This window comes from Hyla sarda, chromosome 5, assembly GCF_029499605.1.
Source record: "Hyla sarda isolate aHylSar1 chromosome 5, aHylSar1.hap1, whole genome shotgun sequence".
Taxonomy (NCBI): Eukaryota; Metazoa; Chordata; class Amphibia; order Anura; family Hylidae; genus Hyla; species Hyla sarda.
Window position 1 is genome coordinate 29,448,220 of NC_079193.1, and position 15,563 is coordinate 29,463,782.

At 44.8% G+C, this 15,563-nt stretch overlaps 1 protein-coding gene across 2 annotated transcripts in view; it reads left to right on the plus strand.

Annotated features, from left to right (window-relative positions):
- ITGA8 (integrin subunit alpha 8) overlaps positions 1 to 15,563 on the plus strand; it is a 234,461-nt gene that overhangs the window by 58,933 nt on the left and 159,965 nt on the right. For both annotated transcript variants that reach the window (XM_056519092.1, XM_056519093.1), the window contains exons 7-8: positions 6,824 to 6,949; positions 15,010 to 15,054. In XM_056519092.1, coding sequence (XP_056375067.1) covers positions 6,824 to 6,949; positions 15,010 to 15,054 — 171 coding nt within the window. The remainder of the gene's footprint in view (positions 1 to 6,823; positions 6,950 to 15,009; positions 15,055 to 15,563) is intronic.

A 15,563-nucleotide genomic window follows, 5' to 3' on the forward strand; every position in this document is an offset into this window, starting at 1 on the left:
CCAAACTGTGACCCTCCAGATGTTGCAAAACTACAACTCCCCGCATGCCCAGACAGCCTTTGGCTCTCTGGGCATGCTGGGCGTTGCAGTTTGGCCCCCCTAGTGGTTGCCACAGTAAAGATCGATTTACTTTCACTTTCAATTCCCCCCACTGTGGATTCCCTACCTGATCAGGATCCTGCAGGCTCCAGCGCAGATCCCAGGTCCCCAGGCATCTTCTCCTGCAGGTACGGCCTCCATCTTCTTCCCAGAGCCCCTCGACATCCAGGGGCGGGCAGAATGGGGGTTGCCATGGCAACCCCCTGTCCTGCGCTGCCATTGGTCAGAACTTCGTTCTGAGTAATGGCAGGGGATAGGAGTAGATCGCAGCTTTGCGATCTCACTCCAATCCTTTAGGCTGATCGGGGCTGTTGCTGACAACTCCGATCAGCCCTATTTTCCGGGTGATCGGGTCACCAGAGACCTGATCAGCCCGGAATTGGAGAAAATCGCATGTCTGAATTGACATGCGATTTTCTCCGATCGCCGACATGGGGGGGGGGGTGGGGGGTCTCAGGACCCCCCTGGGCGATGTGCCAGGGTGCCTGCTGAATGATTTCAGCAGGCATCTGGCTCCGGTCCCCAACCGGCTAGCGGTGGGGACCGGATTTCCCACGGGCGTATGGATACGCCCTCGGTCCTTAAGGACTCGGAATGCAGGGCGTATCCATACGCCCTGTGTCCTGAAGAGATTAAACAACACAATACTGTCCCCAGCTGTTGTGTCCAAGATAAAGTGCCGCCCTAGGTCTGGGCCTTGTTGGCCTACTTAAAGGGGTACAACTATTTTAAAACAACTGGTGCCTGGAAGTTAATCGGATTTGTAAATTACTTCTATATAAAAATCTTTATCCTTCCACTACTTATCAGCTGCTGTATGCTCCAGTCTGACCACAGAGCTCTCTGCTGACACCTCTGCCCATGTAAGGAACTGCGAAGAACAGGATAGGTTTGCTATGGGGATTTGCTCCTGCTCTTCACAGTTCCTGAGACAGACAGAGGTATCAGCAGAGAGCACCGTGGTCAGACTGGAAATAAATTAAAAAAGAAAAGAACTTCCTGTGGAGCATACAGCAGCTGATAAGTACTGGAAGGGTTAAACATTTTAAATAGAAGTAATTTACAAATCTGTTTAACGTTCTGGCACCAGTTGACTTAAAAAGAAAATAGTTTTTCACCGGAATACTCCATTAACCTCTTAAGGACGTAGGGCGTACCTGTACACCCTGAGTCCGTTCCCTTTCTATAACGCAGGACCACAGCGGTTAGGGGCTGGGACCCGTGGCTAATAGTGAGGCACCGATCGTGGTTCCGCGCGCTATTTACCCTTTAGACGCGGCGTTCAAAGTTGATCGCCGCGTCTAAAGTGAAAATAAACTACTCTCGGCTAGCTCAGTGGGCTGTTCGGGACCGCCATGGCGAAATCGCAGCGTCCTGAACAGCTTGCAGGACACCAGGAGGCTCCCTACCTGCCTCCTGTGTGTCTGATCACCGAATAACTGCTCAGTGCCTGAGATCCAGGCATGAGCAGTCAAGCAGCAGAATCATTGATCTATGTTATCCTATGGGAAAGATCAGTGTGTGCAGTGTTATAGCCCTCTATGGGATAACAATGATCAATGTAAAAGATCAGTGTGTGCAGTGTTATAACCCTCTATGGGATAACAATGATCAATGTAAAAGATCAGTGTGTGCAGTGTTATAGTCCCCTATGGGAGCTATAACATTGCAAAAAAAAAGTGGGAAAAAAAAAAAGTTTTTCCGCAGAGCTATGAATTTCCTTCTTGTGAGTAATACTTGCAGGATGACCAGAGAGATTAGATTTGCAGTAGGCCTCTCCGCAGAGCACACGACACACAGCACACCTGAGCTTAGCTGTTGCTCTGTTGGAGTTTTGTTGGAACTAGACTGAACAATGTCAAGCACTGGACTAACTAACTCCTCCTCTGCACCTCACTATACAGGGGAGACTTTTGGGGTTCTCATTGGCAGGCAGGGTCACATGGGGTTCACTGCTCACAATTAAAGGCACAGTAACAAGAAAACATATGTACATACAAAATGTATTTATAAAAATATATTTTATTATCTGGCATTATTACTCTCACATAATCATTGTCACAATAAAACTCTGGTGGGCCCAACACCTGGTGCTGCCAAGTTGCCCAAGACAGCCCAAAGCCACGGGACAGTTTATGGTACTGGGACACCACATATGTGTATAAATATAGTGCTCCATAGTTACATCCAGAGAGGCAATGCCATTAACATTGTTTACAACTGACGCTTATTCTCCGATACCGTCTTGGATTGTTTAACTTTATGTTCTTCAAGTGATTTGTCACTGCTGGCCTGCTTGCTCCGGGGAAGCGGGCTGTAAGAGATACAGTAAGCTGAGACCATAGGCTATAAAATGAAGACTGTTGGCATCACAACACCGCTAAAACAAGAGAACAAGTGTCGTATATGCAAAGAGACTTCATGGAGTGAGTTATTACCAGTGTAGGCGATAAGTGCATAGGAAAACATCTATCCAGCGGTGGTGATGGAAGTCACATTGGCCTGAAAAGCCTGTTAGCAACTTTTGACAGTCTCGGTATATGGCAAGTGCTGTAAATCAGACTATGAATGTGGGAAAACTGCAATAAAGCTGCTAGGAAACTGTCTTAAAGAAGAACTCCAGATCCTAATGACACTATAACGTATATACTTGTTCACAAGTATTAAAAAAATTTATTGTATCGGAACATGTTTTTTTTATTTTTTTTTATTTTTTTATTGCGTCATATTTTCTTATCCTTTTGGATTCAAAGCTTAGGTTGAAATTGTGTTACATGGTGCAATGCCTTCTGGGAGCTGACTGCTTCTCTATTTGCTGTGCGCTCGAGTGGGCTTTTGTTGACTATAAAAACCTTTTCAGGGTTAAAAGTAGCAGACTGTAATGTTCTTTATTGGACAGAAGAAGAAGAAGGATTCCTGCCACTAGATCACTATTTAATCTTATGTATTTCCAGTTATGTTTTCGGGCTACGGGGTCAGCCACGCCCATTGTGACTTCATGTCCACGCCCCTCAATGCAAGTCCATGGGAGGGGGCGTGACTGTCGTCACGCCCCCTCCCATAGACTTGCATGGAGGGGCGTGGACATGAAGTCACAATGGGCGTGGCTGACCCCCGCAGCCCGAAAACAGCATTTGGAACATTTATTTCCACGCTGGCCAGTGGCCAGTGGAGTACCCCTTTAACTCCTTCACAAGGCTGACTGTCCTGCTGAATCACACAGCTGCCCCCACCTCTGCTCTTCTCCTTTCTTCTTGTTAGAGATAATACATACATTTAGGTGCACTACTGTGGTAGATGTAGACAGTAACATATGACTAACCCTCAAAATGATGTTAAAATTGAGACATTCGCCAGTGTATCCTTATATGAAGGGCATACCTGTGCCCGCACACCAACGTCAAGGTTTCTCAAGTGGCACGGGACCTAACACTAACCTACCTGTGCCGTATGGGCAATACCAGGGGCCAGTGGGCAATTACAGCGGCATTAGGTCCGACTCACAGCCTGCTCCCAGTTACCTCCAGTGTGACTGGGCACACATACAGTGGGAGGAGGGAGGAAGACTATGAGCCCCACCCAAGTAGGCCGATATGTTGCCGGCCTCACAGGTGAACCAAAATGCTGCCTATAATAGTGATTAAGACACATTAGATTTGGAGTTTATACACCTCCAAGTACAAGATATGAACAACAAAAAAAAAAACTAGTTTCAAATGGTAGGAAATGCTCAACCCCAAATGCAGTTGTGCATTTATGCTACGGGAACAGATCCTGCGCTTGTGGTCCTTTGCTAAGGGCAATCGCCAGCACACATCCACACTTTTCATCGGGTGTAGGATGCCATTGTAGCACTTGTAGTCTGCTGCAGGCATCCTCCATTGTATGCATTTTATGCTGGGGATCGCCCTTAACAACGCACCACAAGCACAGGATCTGCTCCCCCAGCATAAATGCACAACTGCATTTGGGGTTGAGCATTTCCTGCCATTTGAAACCACGTTTTTTTTCTTGTTGTTCATTTCTTGTTAGAGATAGCAGCAAAGAAGGGAAGAATGTGGTACTGGATAGACCAAAGTGTTGAGAAGGAGTAAGCATCCTAGGCTACAGGGAGGGCAGATCACACAGACTGTAGGCAGGACTTGAAGGAAGGCACATTCAAGGCAGTATGCAGGAATAGGGTATGAGGGTGTCACACAGGCTGTGTATACCCTCAATATGTGTCAACAGAGAGAACAGATCCCTCATGTGCTGTAGAAGAAGAAATTAGTACAAGAATAAAGTGGTGTTGATACATAAGAGTTAAAGAAGACAGAACCATCATGAACACACAGACCTCATGTCCAACAGGGTATTATAGGGGTACTCTGTTGTTTAAAAACCTATCCCCTATCCAGAGGATAGGGGATAAGTATCTGATCACAGATGTCCGACCTCTGCAACCCCCTGCAATCTCCTGCACGATGACTTGGCTCTCCTCGGGCATGAAGTGGGGATCGTTCATCTCCAGCTCTCCCATAGAGATGCATGCTCACACCATGCTCGAGAAGATTCGGGTCGTCGTTCAGGTGATTGCATGGATAAGGGGATACGTTTTTAAAAACTGGATTACCCCTTTAATGGAAGGGACACAACACATGGGAAGGGTTTAACGACTGAAGATGCAGAAACTGTACCTAAAACTTGGTGTAATTTTTAAACTCAAAGAAACTGCTGTCATCTGAAAAATCAGGCAAAAATATGAAAAATCAATATCAAAGGGATCTGTAGGCCCAAAGATTTAGTGTTATTTTAAAGTGGTTGTCTTGCTCTGTTAGGGTACATGGAGGTCATAGTAGGGGAACCCTAACTTGTCCCTGCTTTCTATGAGCCAGATAAGGGAGCCATCAAAAACAAAATGATCCTCATTCTGGAAGCCTTGTATTTTATTGGGTTACTTATTGATTTATTTGGGTGTCACAACATCCCCCAGTAAAATAAATTCACCAGGATGTGAGTCTGCTATGCAGGTTCCTTTAGAGAAGGTGTTGTGTGGTGACACAGGGGTGCAAGGAATACCTGATCACTTTGTGATGCCAGGGCACCGTTATCCCATACACAGTCCGAGGTAGAGACAGCTTCTCCTGGGCCAGACACGGGGAGTAAAGAAACACACGACGTTGGGTTACGGATAACTGTCTTTACTGAGCAGGTGCAGATGGTATTACACAAACACAGTATGGTGCAGAATGGAAGGGTGCAGCTTAACCTGTAGGGAGCCCTGTTGCCATGCTGGGACTTATGGTGTTTTTCCCCCAATTTATTAATACTGACTTGATATGAGATGGAAGATTCTGCAGGCCGGCTAGGGTTCCGATAAGGTCTAACAACTACATCTTCCAGAATGGCTGGATAGGATTGAGAAGAGATTTGTTCTTGGGCCTCCTTCAGGATTTTCCCACACCCCATTTTACCTCTCCACCACACCTTTGCTCAGCACTGACTAACTGGAAACTGGAGTAACTCCTCCCCCACTACACTATATACTACAGAATGTAGGGGTCCCCATTGGGCTGGCAGGGTCACATGGCTTACACTGCTCCTCTGCTCTTAAAGGTATAACACAGATAAATAACAGGTTTTAAAGTGCATAGAAGAAACATAACAATATACATGATAAAGTGCTTGAACCACAGAGATACCGCAGACAGCCTCTCAGTGGGCCCAACACTTGTGCTGCAGGCTCGCCCGAGGAGGTGTGCACCCCACAGGACAGCCTTTAGTGCTGGGACACCACAGTTGTCTTCATGACCTTATTACTTGTAGTTGAATTTCAGTTCACAACACACTTTTTATTTTGCTTGGGACGTACATGATGATGGAATCCGTAACTTGTAAGGTCTTTGCAGTTCGTGTATGGCACATGATAAGTTTGTGGGTTGCAGAACGGAATGTGAGGTAATTGCAGACCGCAAAATGTATTTTAGGATCTGGACGTTTGCCACTTCAGTTCTTTGCCAGGTTCAGGCAATATAGTAAAATCTGCTTTAATTCTGTCGACCATTAACAATGGGATATTACTTCCACCTGTTCAGAACAATTATGCAGAATCCCTGTGTTCTTGCACTGTATGTTCAGCCAGATCAATTGCCAATCTTTTTTGTTTTTCTTTACTTTTTCAATTTTTTTTTCCATTCATACATTTCCAATCATAGAAAGGTTAACAGAACTGACCTGTATTTGGCAAGGTCAGATTTGTCAGTTGCCTCCAGGCGTCATGTCAAACCTGCTTTAGACCCCCCACCGACCATGTGCCATTTACCATACTGGTGTTTTCTTATATCTTAAGAGAGGTAATTTAGCCCCAACATGCACTTAAAGGGGTACTCCGCCCCTAGCCATTTTATCCCCTGTCCATAGGATAGGGGATAAGATTTCAGATCGCGGGGGGTCCCCCCATGGATGTGGGGCCCTCTTGTTGCACTAGATCGGCCTACCTAGTCTAAATGGCTGGTGACAAGTTAATCGCTCATTGTTCTTCCTTGTTCTTTACGAGTGAATCTCTTTCTCATGCCCTTATTTGTCTGAATTGCTTCAGCTGCAGATTTTGTTTATATTGTCTAAAAAATTTCTAGAAAACTCTTTAAAGCGATGGCAAATTCAAGTGATGTGTCACTTTAAAAGACACGATAGGAATAACATTTTAACAACTGCAATGACTCCCTGTAATTGTATTTGTTTTCAGGGCAGGTCTTCAGCGCCAACATCGCAGATATAACTCAAGGCTATTCCTTTAGGAACATAATCAGAAACCTTACCGGTGAGAAGAAGACCAAAGTGGGTGACTCTGCCTATGATGATAGCTACAGAGGTAAGACATGACGTGAACCTCTAGGAGACACATGAAACTATTTCCAATATTCTGTAACTTATCCCAATTTATCGCAATGTTCTTCTATTTTCCCTCTGTGGTGGCCCAGTACGGGAGGTATTACCCCGTACCCTTGCTGCCCTGTCCGGCAGCCTCCTTTCAGTGTCCTCTGGGCTCCCTTGTACTTGTTCCCCCCCCCCCCCCTTGTATATATGTTCTGCATTGTAATGTATTATAAAATGTCTTGTTGCTTTAAGAGTTGTACCATGTGATATGTCATGTGATTGTTACCCAAGAGGTATCAGTGACCAGGTGATCCCAAGAGTGACCTATGGGCTCCCTGCTAGTCTCCCCCATATAAGCTCTGGGTGGAGTTAGCTCACTCTCTTTGCAGATAAGTCTTTGTTGAGGTCGGTCGTGCCTAGTGTGTGTGTCCAGAGTGCTGGAGACCTCAAAGTCAAGTCCTTCAGCCACCATCAAGTCAAGTAAGATACAGTCACAGCTTTGTCAGTCTTCAGTCAAGTCAAGTCAGTCCCTGTCATCTGTCAAGTTAGCGTGGCCTGCATTACATTGTCCAGTCCTACTACAAGTCCCAGCAAGACCTTAAGGTCTCTGAGTCACTGGTCACCTCCGTGGTCCCTGGCTGAACTGTATAGACTTTACCATCTTTCTACCCTTAGTAAAGCTACCGTTATCCGTAACTTGGTGTCTGAGTCATTATTGTCCCCGTGTCTAGGACAGGATCTAGATGCAAAATGTTCTGGCTCAGCTCTATACCCCCTCTATGATGTCCATATGCTCCAGTGGGTTCTTGTTGGAACACATTCTCTTTTCCAGCTTATGGATAATATGTAAAATCGATCCTAACACAGTGTTTTTCAAATAGTGTGCCTCAGCTGTTGCAAAACTACCACTACCAGCACCCCCGGACAGCCAAAGGCTGTCCGGGGATGCTGGAAGTGGTAGTTTTGCAACTGCTGGAGGTGCCCTGGTTGGGAAACACTGAGCTGGCAGGTCCAGATTTATGCAACTCACTTGCCAGCTTTGCTGTTTAGACTGGAACAGACTTGGCAGAGCCATCTCATTGTGGTTAGACAGTGGTGTGTTAATGACAGAGACCAAGTTGTTGGGAAACACTGCTGATGCTGGGAGTTGTAGTTATGCAACAGCTGGAAGTGCCCTGGTTGGGAAACACTGAGCTGGCAGGTCCAGATTTGTGCAGCTCACTTGTCAGCTATGCTGTTTAGACTAGGACAGACTTGGCAGAGCCATCTCATTATGATGTGTTAATGACAGAGAACAAGTTTTCGGGAAGCACTGCTGATGCTGGGAGTTGTAGTTATGCAACAGCTGAAGATGCACGGTTTGGAAAACACTGTCCTAACCCTGTCTTTCTTCCTAATCGCTATCACTCCCAATGCACTCTGCCCTCTCTATGGGAATATCATTTTTTTTTTTTATGTGTTTACTCGGAGGCAGTAAAATACTAGAATCTATAGGATTTTATCCCAGCGCTTACAGCTCGGCGGTATATAAACAGGATGTCGTCCATTTAGATCTTCTCTTCTATAAAGTGTTTTATTCTGATCTCTCCAGTGAGGTTTATTTATCTACGTGGAGATAGTTTAATTTTCGAGATAATCTCTCGCAGAGACGCAAAACCGAATGTTTATTAACATTGAAAATATACAAACCGCATACTTACATTTATGGAGAGGAAATTAATTCCTTTACCTCCCGGGGAGGACACGGAGCTTTTGTGCGGAGCGTTGTCTTGTAGGCAATGGTAGAAATAATGACTTCTGCTAAATAGATTCTCATAGATAAAGTAATAATGGGCTCTGTTTTTTGAGTAGCGGACACAATATATTCAGGTGGTAAAGCTTCTCATTGAGGAGAGCACCAAGCTGGCATATGGAGTCTTAAAGGCCAAGCTTTGCTTTACCGGGAAAACATATGCAAATGAGCTTTTCTTGAATTTCTTCATTATGGAATAGAGCTTGCTTTCTGGTACCACCTATTGGAGGTCGCTTACCTGTAAGTCAGTATTTCCCAACTGATGTACCATAGCACACTGGTGGGCCATGAGGACCCGCCAAGTGTGCCGCAACAGTCCAGTGGGAAAGATAACTCTAAGGTCTCCAGCGACTTCCAGCCTATAGTGACGCTGCCTCTATTGGCAGAAAGAAGCTGGAGAAGATGCCAGTGACTTTGGGGGAACAGGGGTGAGTATGTGTTGTTTTTTGTCTCCTTGGGGGCGGAGGGATCCTTTTCGCAAAATACCTACAGAAGGGTTCTCTTTACAGGTCAAAAATTATCTATGGGGCTCCTACATACAGGGTGCAAGCTAATTACAAGAGATAAGCTACCTACAGAGAGTCTCACCTACAGGGGGCAAATTACCTACAGGGTGTCCTACCTTCAGAGGGGAAAAATACCTACAAGGGGGGGGGGGTTCTTACTTCGCGGGTTACCCACAGTGGGGTCCTACCTACACAGGGGTAAGCTTACTACAGGGGGATCTTACATGTAGGGTAAAATTAACCAACAGGGGATTAAACTGCATATTATGGGGGGTATTTTTGGTAGTGGTCATGTCTGGTATTGCAGCTGATTCAGACACAGACCCTATCATAGTTTGCTTCTGTTGCATGTTTTTTAAGAAAAAACATTAAGGTCCCGAGTCCTGTTCTGGGTGCTGAGAGTTATGTATGGTCTATGGGGGGAGATTTATCAACACCTGTGCAGAGGAAGAGTGGTGCAGTTGCCCATAGCAACCAATCAGATTGCTTCTTTCATTTTCCACAGGCCTCTTTAGAGGCCTGTGGAAAATGAAAGAAGCAATCTGATTGGTTGCTATGGGCAACTGCACCACTCTTCCTCTGCACAGGTTTTGATAAATCTCCCCCTATGTGTTGTGTGGTTAATGTGGATATACATTTTTGTTTCAATTCTGAAGAGAAAATTGAAAGGTTATGGGATAATTATGGCAGCAATCATGTGTCATTCCTACAATCAGTCCCATAATTCCTTCCTTTTAATTTTCGGAGTAATTTCGGAATGGAATGGGTTAGGCAGCCATATTGTCTCCCTGCAGACCACAGTGACGGCCCATGTGTCTCTGCTCTACTGTCGCTATAAACCTGCCATTACATGGACTAAGGTAGAAATGAACAATGTATGATATAATCAGGCCTGTTCCTTATGGTAAACAAGGCTAGAATGCCTATGTCTCGTGTCTAAGGCGCTGTACAATGTGAATTTGGGATGACGGACCTGATGCTTTGGTATGTGTTTATATGTATAATCAGGATTTGTGGCGTCTCATTGGCCTTTCAATGGTTCCGGTTGACAAGAAATTATCTCCGGGGGTAATTGTCTCCCATATATAAATAGAAGATACACTGCTTACTGTTTAATCTATGGCTTCCCTCCTTCTCATTTGGTTGTTAGAGCGTAATGGGAGGCCTGTTGTGATGTGGCCGTTTATAATGTACTGTAATAGGGTTAATTGCAACCATTCACTTTTACATAATGAGAAGATTATGGTCGTACAGTAACCTTCCTGTACAGTGTCAGGTTGGTTTATAATCTGTAAAATCACTAGAATCCAGGTTTTCAAAGAAGGGCTTTAATGGCATATCCATTGCGTGTGTTTATAGTAGGGGATTTAAAGGGGTATTCCAGGAAAAAACTTTATATATATATATATATATATATATATATATATATATATATATAATGTGAATTCGGGTACAAAACAGACATGGTCACACATCTACAATCTTGTATAATGATCTGATCGCTTCTCAGCATAATATCAAAAACTAACAGGTTGTTAGTATACATTTTTGATCAAAAAGTACAAGCCCACTCGCCACGTCAAGGCCACCTATTTAGAGTGGGTCCCTAACGTCCCTAGCATAAAATGGTGTAGCACTGGGCGGCGACCACCACCGCGGCGGCACCAGTGCCCACGGGGGGGGGGGGGGGGGGGGGGGGGGGTTACGACCCACCGGCAGAGCGGCCCCAATGCCACTCAAACCAGTCTATGGGCCGCACCCCTCCGCAGACACGGCGCCACGGCAGCAACGGATGCCGCACAGCACCACACCAGTGTGAACAAGGTGTAATAGCACACTTACCAAGCTCTCCCAGTCAGACTGAGAGGCTGCTAGGAAAGAAATGGCCCTTGTTGGATCATTCCCCCTGTGGGCACTGGTGTCGCGGCAGTGGTGGTCGCCGCCCAGTGCTACCCCATTTTATGCTAGGGACGTTAGGGACCCACTCTAAATAGGTGGCCTTGACGTGGCGAGTGGGCTTTGTAATTTTTGATCAAAACGTATATACTAACAACCTGTTAGTTTTTGATATTATGCTGAGGAGCAAGTAGATCATTGTGCAAGATTGTAGATGTGCACCATGTCTGTCTTCTACCTGAATTCACACATATATATATATATATATATATATATATATCAACTGGCTCCAGAAAGTTAAACAGATTTGTAAATTACTTCTATTAAAAAATCTTAATCCTTTCAGTACTTATGAGCTTCTGAAGTTAAGGTTGTTCTTTTCTGTCTAAGTGCTCTCTGATGACACCTGTCTCGGGAAACGCCCAGTTTAGAAGAGGTTTGCTATGGGGATTTGTTTCTTAACTGGGCGTTCCCCAAGACAGGTGTCATCAGAGAGGACTTAGACAGAAAAGAACAACCTTAACTTCAGAAGCTCATAAGTACTGAAAGGATTAAGATTTTTTTTAATAGAAGTAATTTACAAATCTGTTTAACTTTCTGGAGCCAGTTGATATATAAAAAAAAGTTTTTTCCTGGATAACCCCTTTAATCTCTTTCCTTGCTCTTGGTTCCCATTTGGGCTCACTACATAGGCGGGTCCATACTGCCCCCACAAAGGGTCCACACAGCCCTCCCGGGTCAGTCAGGTGACATTTTCATGGGCTGAAGCTAAGCTGTTGGCATTTCGGGTCTGACGGTCTTTCTGCACTGTTATTTTTTGCTCTGTTGGTCTGGCTTTGCTGTACTGGGATCTGGGCTTCAGCAGATTGCATAACCGGCATGGAGCTCTCGGCTACCAGTGTAGGGTTTCCAGAGCTCGACTCTCTCCTCTATACCTTATTCTCACTACTGTAGTCTTAAAGTGCTTTATTCTGATGATCACTGTATGATTTTTCTAAGAAGAAAAGAAAAAAATGATCCAACACTGAAGAAATTCCCAGCTTTATTAGATCCTCTTAAAACCAGCATGGCAAGACACACTTCACATGGTCTGAACAATCTTGACGCGTTTCGAGCGCATGCGCTCGAAACGCGTCAAGATTGTTCAGACCATGTGAAGTGTGTCTTGCCATGCTGGTTTTAAGAGGATCTAATTAAAGGGTTACTTCCGTGGAAAACTTTTTTTTTTTTTTTTAAATCAACTGGTGCCAGAAAGTTAAACAGTTTTGTAAATCACTTCTATTAAAAAAAATCTTAATCCTTCCAGTACTTTTTAGGGGCTGTATACTAAATAGAAATCCAAAAAGAAATGCATTTCCTGTGATGTCCTGACCACAGTGCTCTCTGCTGACCTCTGCTGTCCATTTTAGGAACTGGAGAAAATCCCCATAGCAAACATATGCTTCTTTGGACAGTTCCTAAAATGGACAGCAGAGGTCAGCAGAGAGCACTGTGGTCAGGACATCACAGGAAATGCATTTCTTTTTGGATTTCTCTTTAGTATACAGCCCCTAAAAAGTACTGGAAGGATTAAGATTTTTTAATAGAAGTGATTTACAAATCTGTTTAACTTTCTGGCACCAGTTGATTTAAAAAAATAAAAATAAAAAAGTTTTCCACGGTAGTACCCCTTTAAGCTGGGAATTTTCTTCAGTGCTGGATCGTTTTGTTCTTTTCTTCATTGTTGAACACGTAGAGCCTAAGTGAGGATCCGTGCACGATCCGAAGCAGGTGAGCTGGACTTTCCTTCATTTTCTTGCATGATTTTGCTAAGGACTGCAACACTTATACAGGCTGACAGATGGCCTAACAGGCATTGAGCTCTCTGCTACCAATGTGGGGTTTCATCTCTCTCAGCATTCACACTGACTCACTCCTAAGAGGAACATGAACACTTTTAGGGTCTCTTGTCTCCTATAGTCTTAAAGGGGCAGGTGTATTTTTCTTCTGAGCTCTGTGTTGCTTCTGCTGAGGACTACAACAATTCAGATGTGGGCACCATCTTTTTCAGATACACATGTGGTGTCAGGTGCGATGTGAGGTGTAGGGGCAGATGGTGTTGCCCAGGGGTAGATGGTGTTAACCCCTTAGTGTTCGTGACGCCAGGGTGTGGTTTTCCTATGTTTCCACCCGAAGGTAATCCCGTTAATCCTAGGTTAGGCAGGGGTAAATAATAGTCCAAGGCCAGGAGAAGGTTAACAGTAGCTTTACTGAAGTTGAACAGGTATAACAGTCTTTACAGGGCAGTAAGGATCCCAGAGAGGTGACCAGTAAGTGCTAGGACTTGCAATGACGGGAATGACTCTAGCTCTTGACAGAAGATAGTGACAGCAGACAAAGATGACTTGACTTATGGACTTGTGGCTGCAGTTTAGGCTTGAGGCCTCCAGATGTGCTGGACACTTGCTCTGAGACGTCTAGACTGGACTTGACCTCAGGATCTAAGAACGTGATTGTAGTAACTCCCCCTCTTATAAAGGGGGGCTGTACAAGCTCCATAGCCTATGGGCTCCATAGGCTAGCTGCAGGTCATCTGGTCACCTGGTGCTCTCTGGATAACAAAACATGTGACTTTAACATATGACAACCATTATCATGTGACTAATAACCATGTGACCATATCAAAAGTCCTTTACACTTTATGTATAACCGATACACTTTATGGAGGAACACTGCAGGTGAGCCCTGAGGACGTACAGGGACTCAAGCTGATAGGACTGTAGGATGATATCCCGTACTGGGACATCACACACAGGCCAATTGCTCTTTCCCTGCATCTCACTAGGCTATCCCCTCATGCTTCTTGCTTTTTGCCTGGTGTCTTTTACTTCCACACTCACTGACTTGCCAGCACTCCATGGCCTATGCCCACCAATACGCTCTTCCCTGTGGTTGCCAGTCCAGGAGACTCTCATCCTTGTTTTTAGTCACCACAGTCTGAGTTGCCAGTTGTCTGTAAATTTATAGACAGTCCACAAAATAGTGTCCATCAGGAATTTATGTCCCTCTCCTCTTACTATACTGTTTCTATCTAGTAATCTAAAGACCCCCATACACTGAACATAACCTGCCTATTTTTATGGGACTGGACAATTGTCTAAAGTGCATGGGGGGGCCTCCCAATTGTCCCCTGATATCATCTGCAAGATCGGGTATACTGAATTTTAATCACTGAATCCTTTTGTTCTCAGAGATAAGCCATCACTAGAGACATCTGGCAGTGGCCTACCCCATCTTTCTCCAAACACTTATGAGTATGAGTGGATCGGAAGAGGCACGTGTTATGGATCCTTTAAATCAGTGTTTTCCAACCAGTGTGCCTCCAGCTGTTTCAAAAACATCCTCATATACACTAGCACAGGTATTCTGCAGAGGAACACTTGCCCAACCCTTCTTTCCTCTGACATCCAGAGTCAACAGAGAGTCAAGAGGCTATCATACACACAGATGTCCGGGCATACCGAAAGTTGTAGTTTTGCAACAACTGGAGGCACACTGGTTGGGAAACACTGCTTTAGATCTTAGATCAGCTTTAAGGGGCACCATGGCTCCCCTATATGTGTATTTGGCTCTAAGGACAAATTAAAGACATCATATATAAAATAATAAACCCTATGAGCACCTAAGACCTTATATGATAATATGGAACTTTCCTTTAAGTTTTTTATTACATTGTTGTATGTAACATCATTTATAAGCAAAAACCTTGCCTGGCGCCATCTATGTTTTATGTTCTGTTTTATTATAACTGTATCATGAATCCTGTATATTGTAATATTGAATTGATCGCAGATTGTATCTCTTCTTAATTGTCTTTTGCAGGGTATTCCGTGGCCGTAGGAGAATTTACAGGCGATTCTGTGCAAGGTAATGTACTAACCTCAGACCACAGATCTGAGTGCATTAAGACTTATAAGAGCAGGGAGCATTATAAAGTATTCGTCATTGTCAGGAATGGATCTCTGGTTAGCTATGAGACTATTAAATATTAACGCTTGGGCGCCATTATCAGTGGAGGTAGAAGGTAAGGAGTGGGAGGCACATCCTCCTGATCTGATGATGACTCAGGTACCTCGGTCATATAGAAATCTGCAACTTAAAGGGGTACTCCGCTGCTCAGCGTTTGGAACAAACTGTTCCGAACGCTGAAACCGGCATCGGGAGCTCATGATGGTATAGCCCCGCCCCTCATTATATCACACTCCGCCCCCCTCAATGCAAGTCTATGGGAGGGGGCGTGACAGCCGTCACGCCCCCTCCCATAGACTTGCATTGAGGGGGCGGGATGTGACGTCATGAGGGGGTGGGACTATGATGTCACGAGCTGCCGGCTTCAGCGTTTGGCAAGTCATTGTTTTGACGCAAAAGTGCACTGA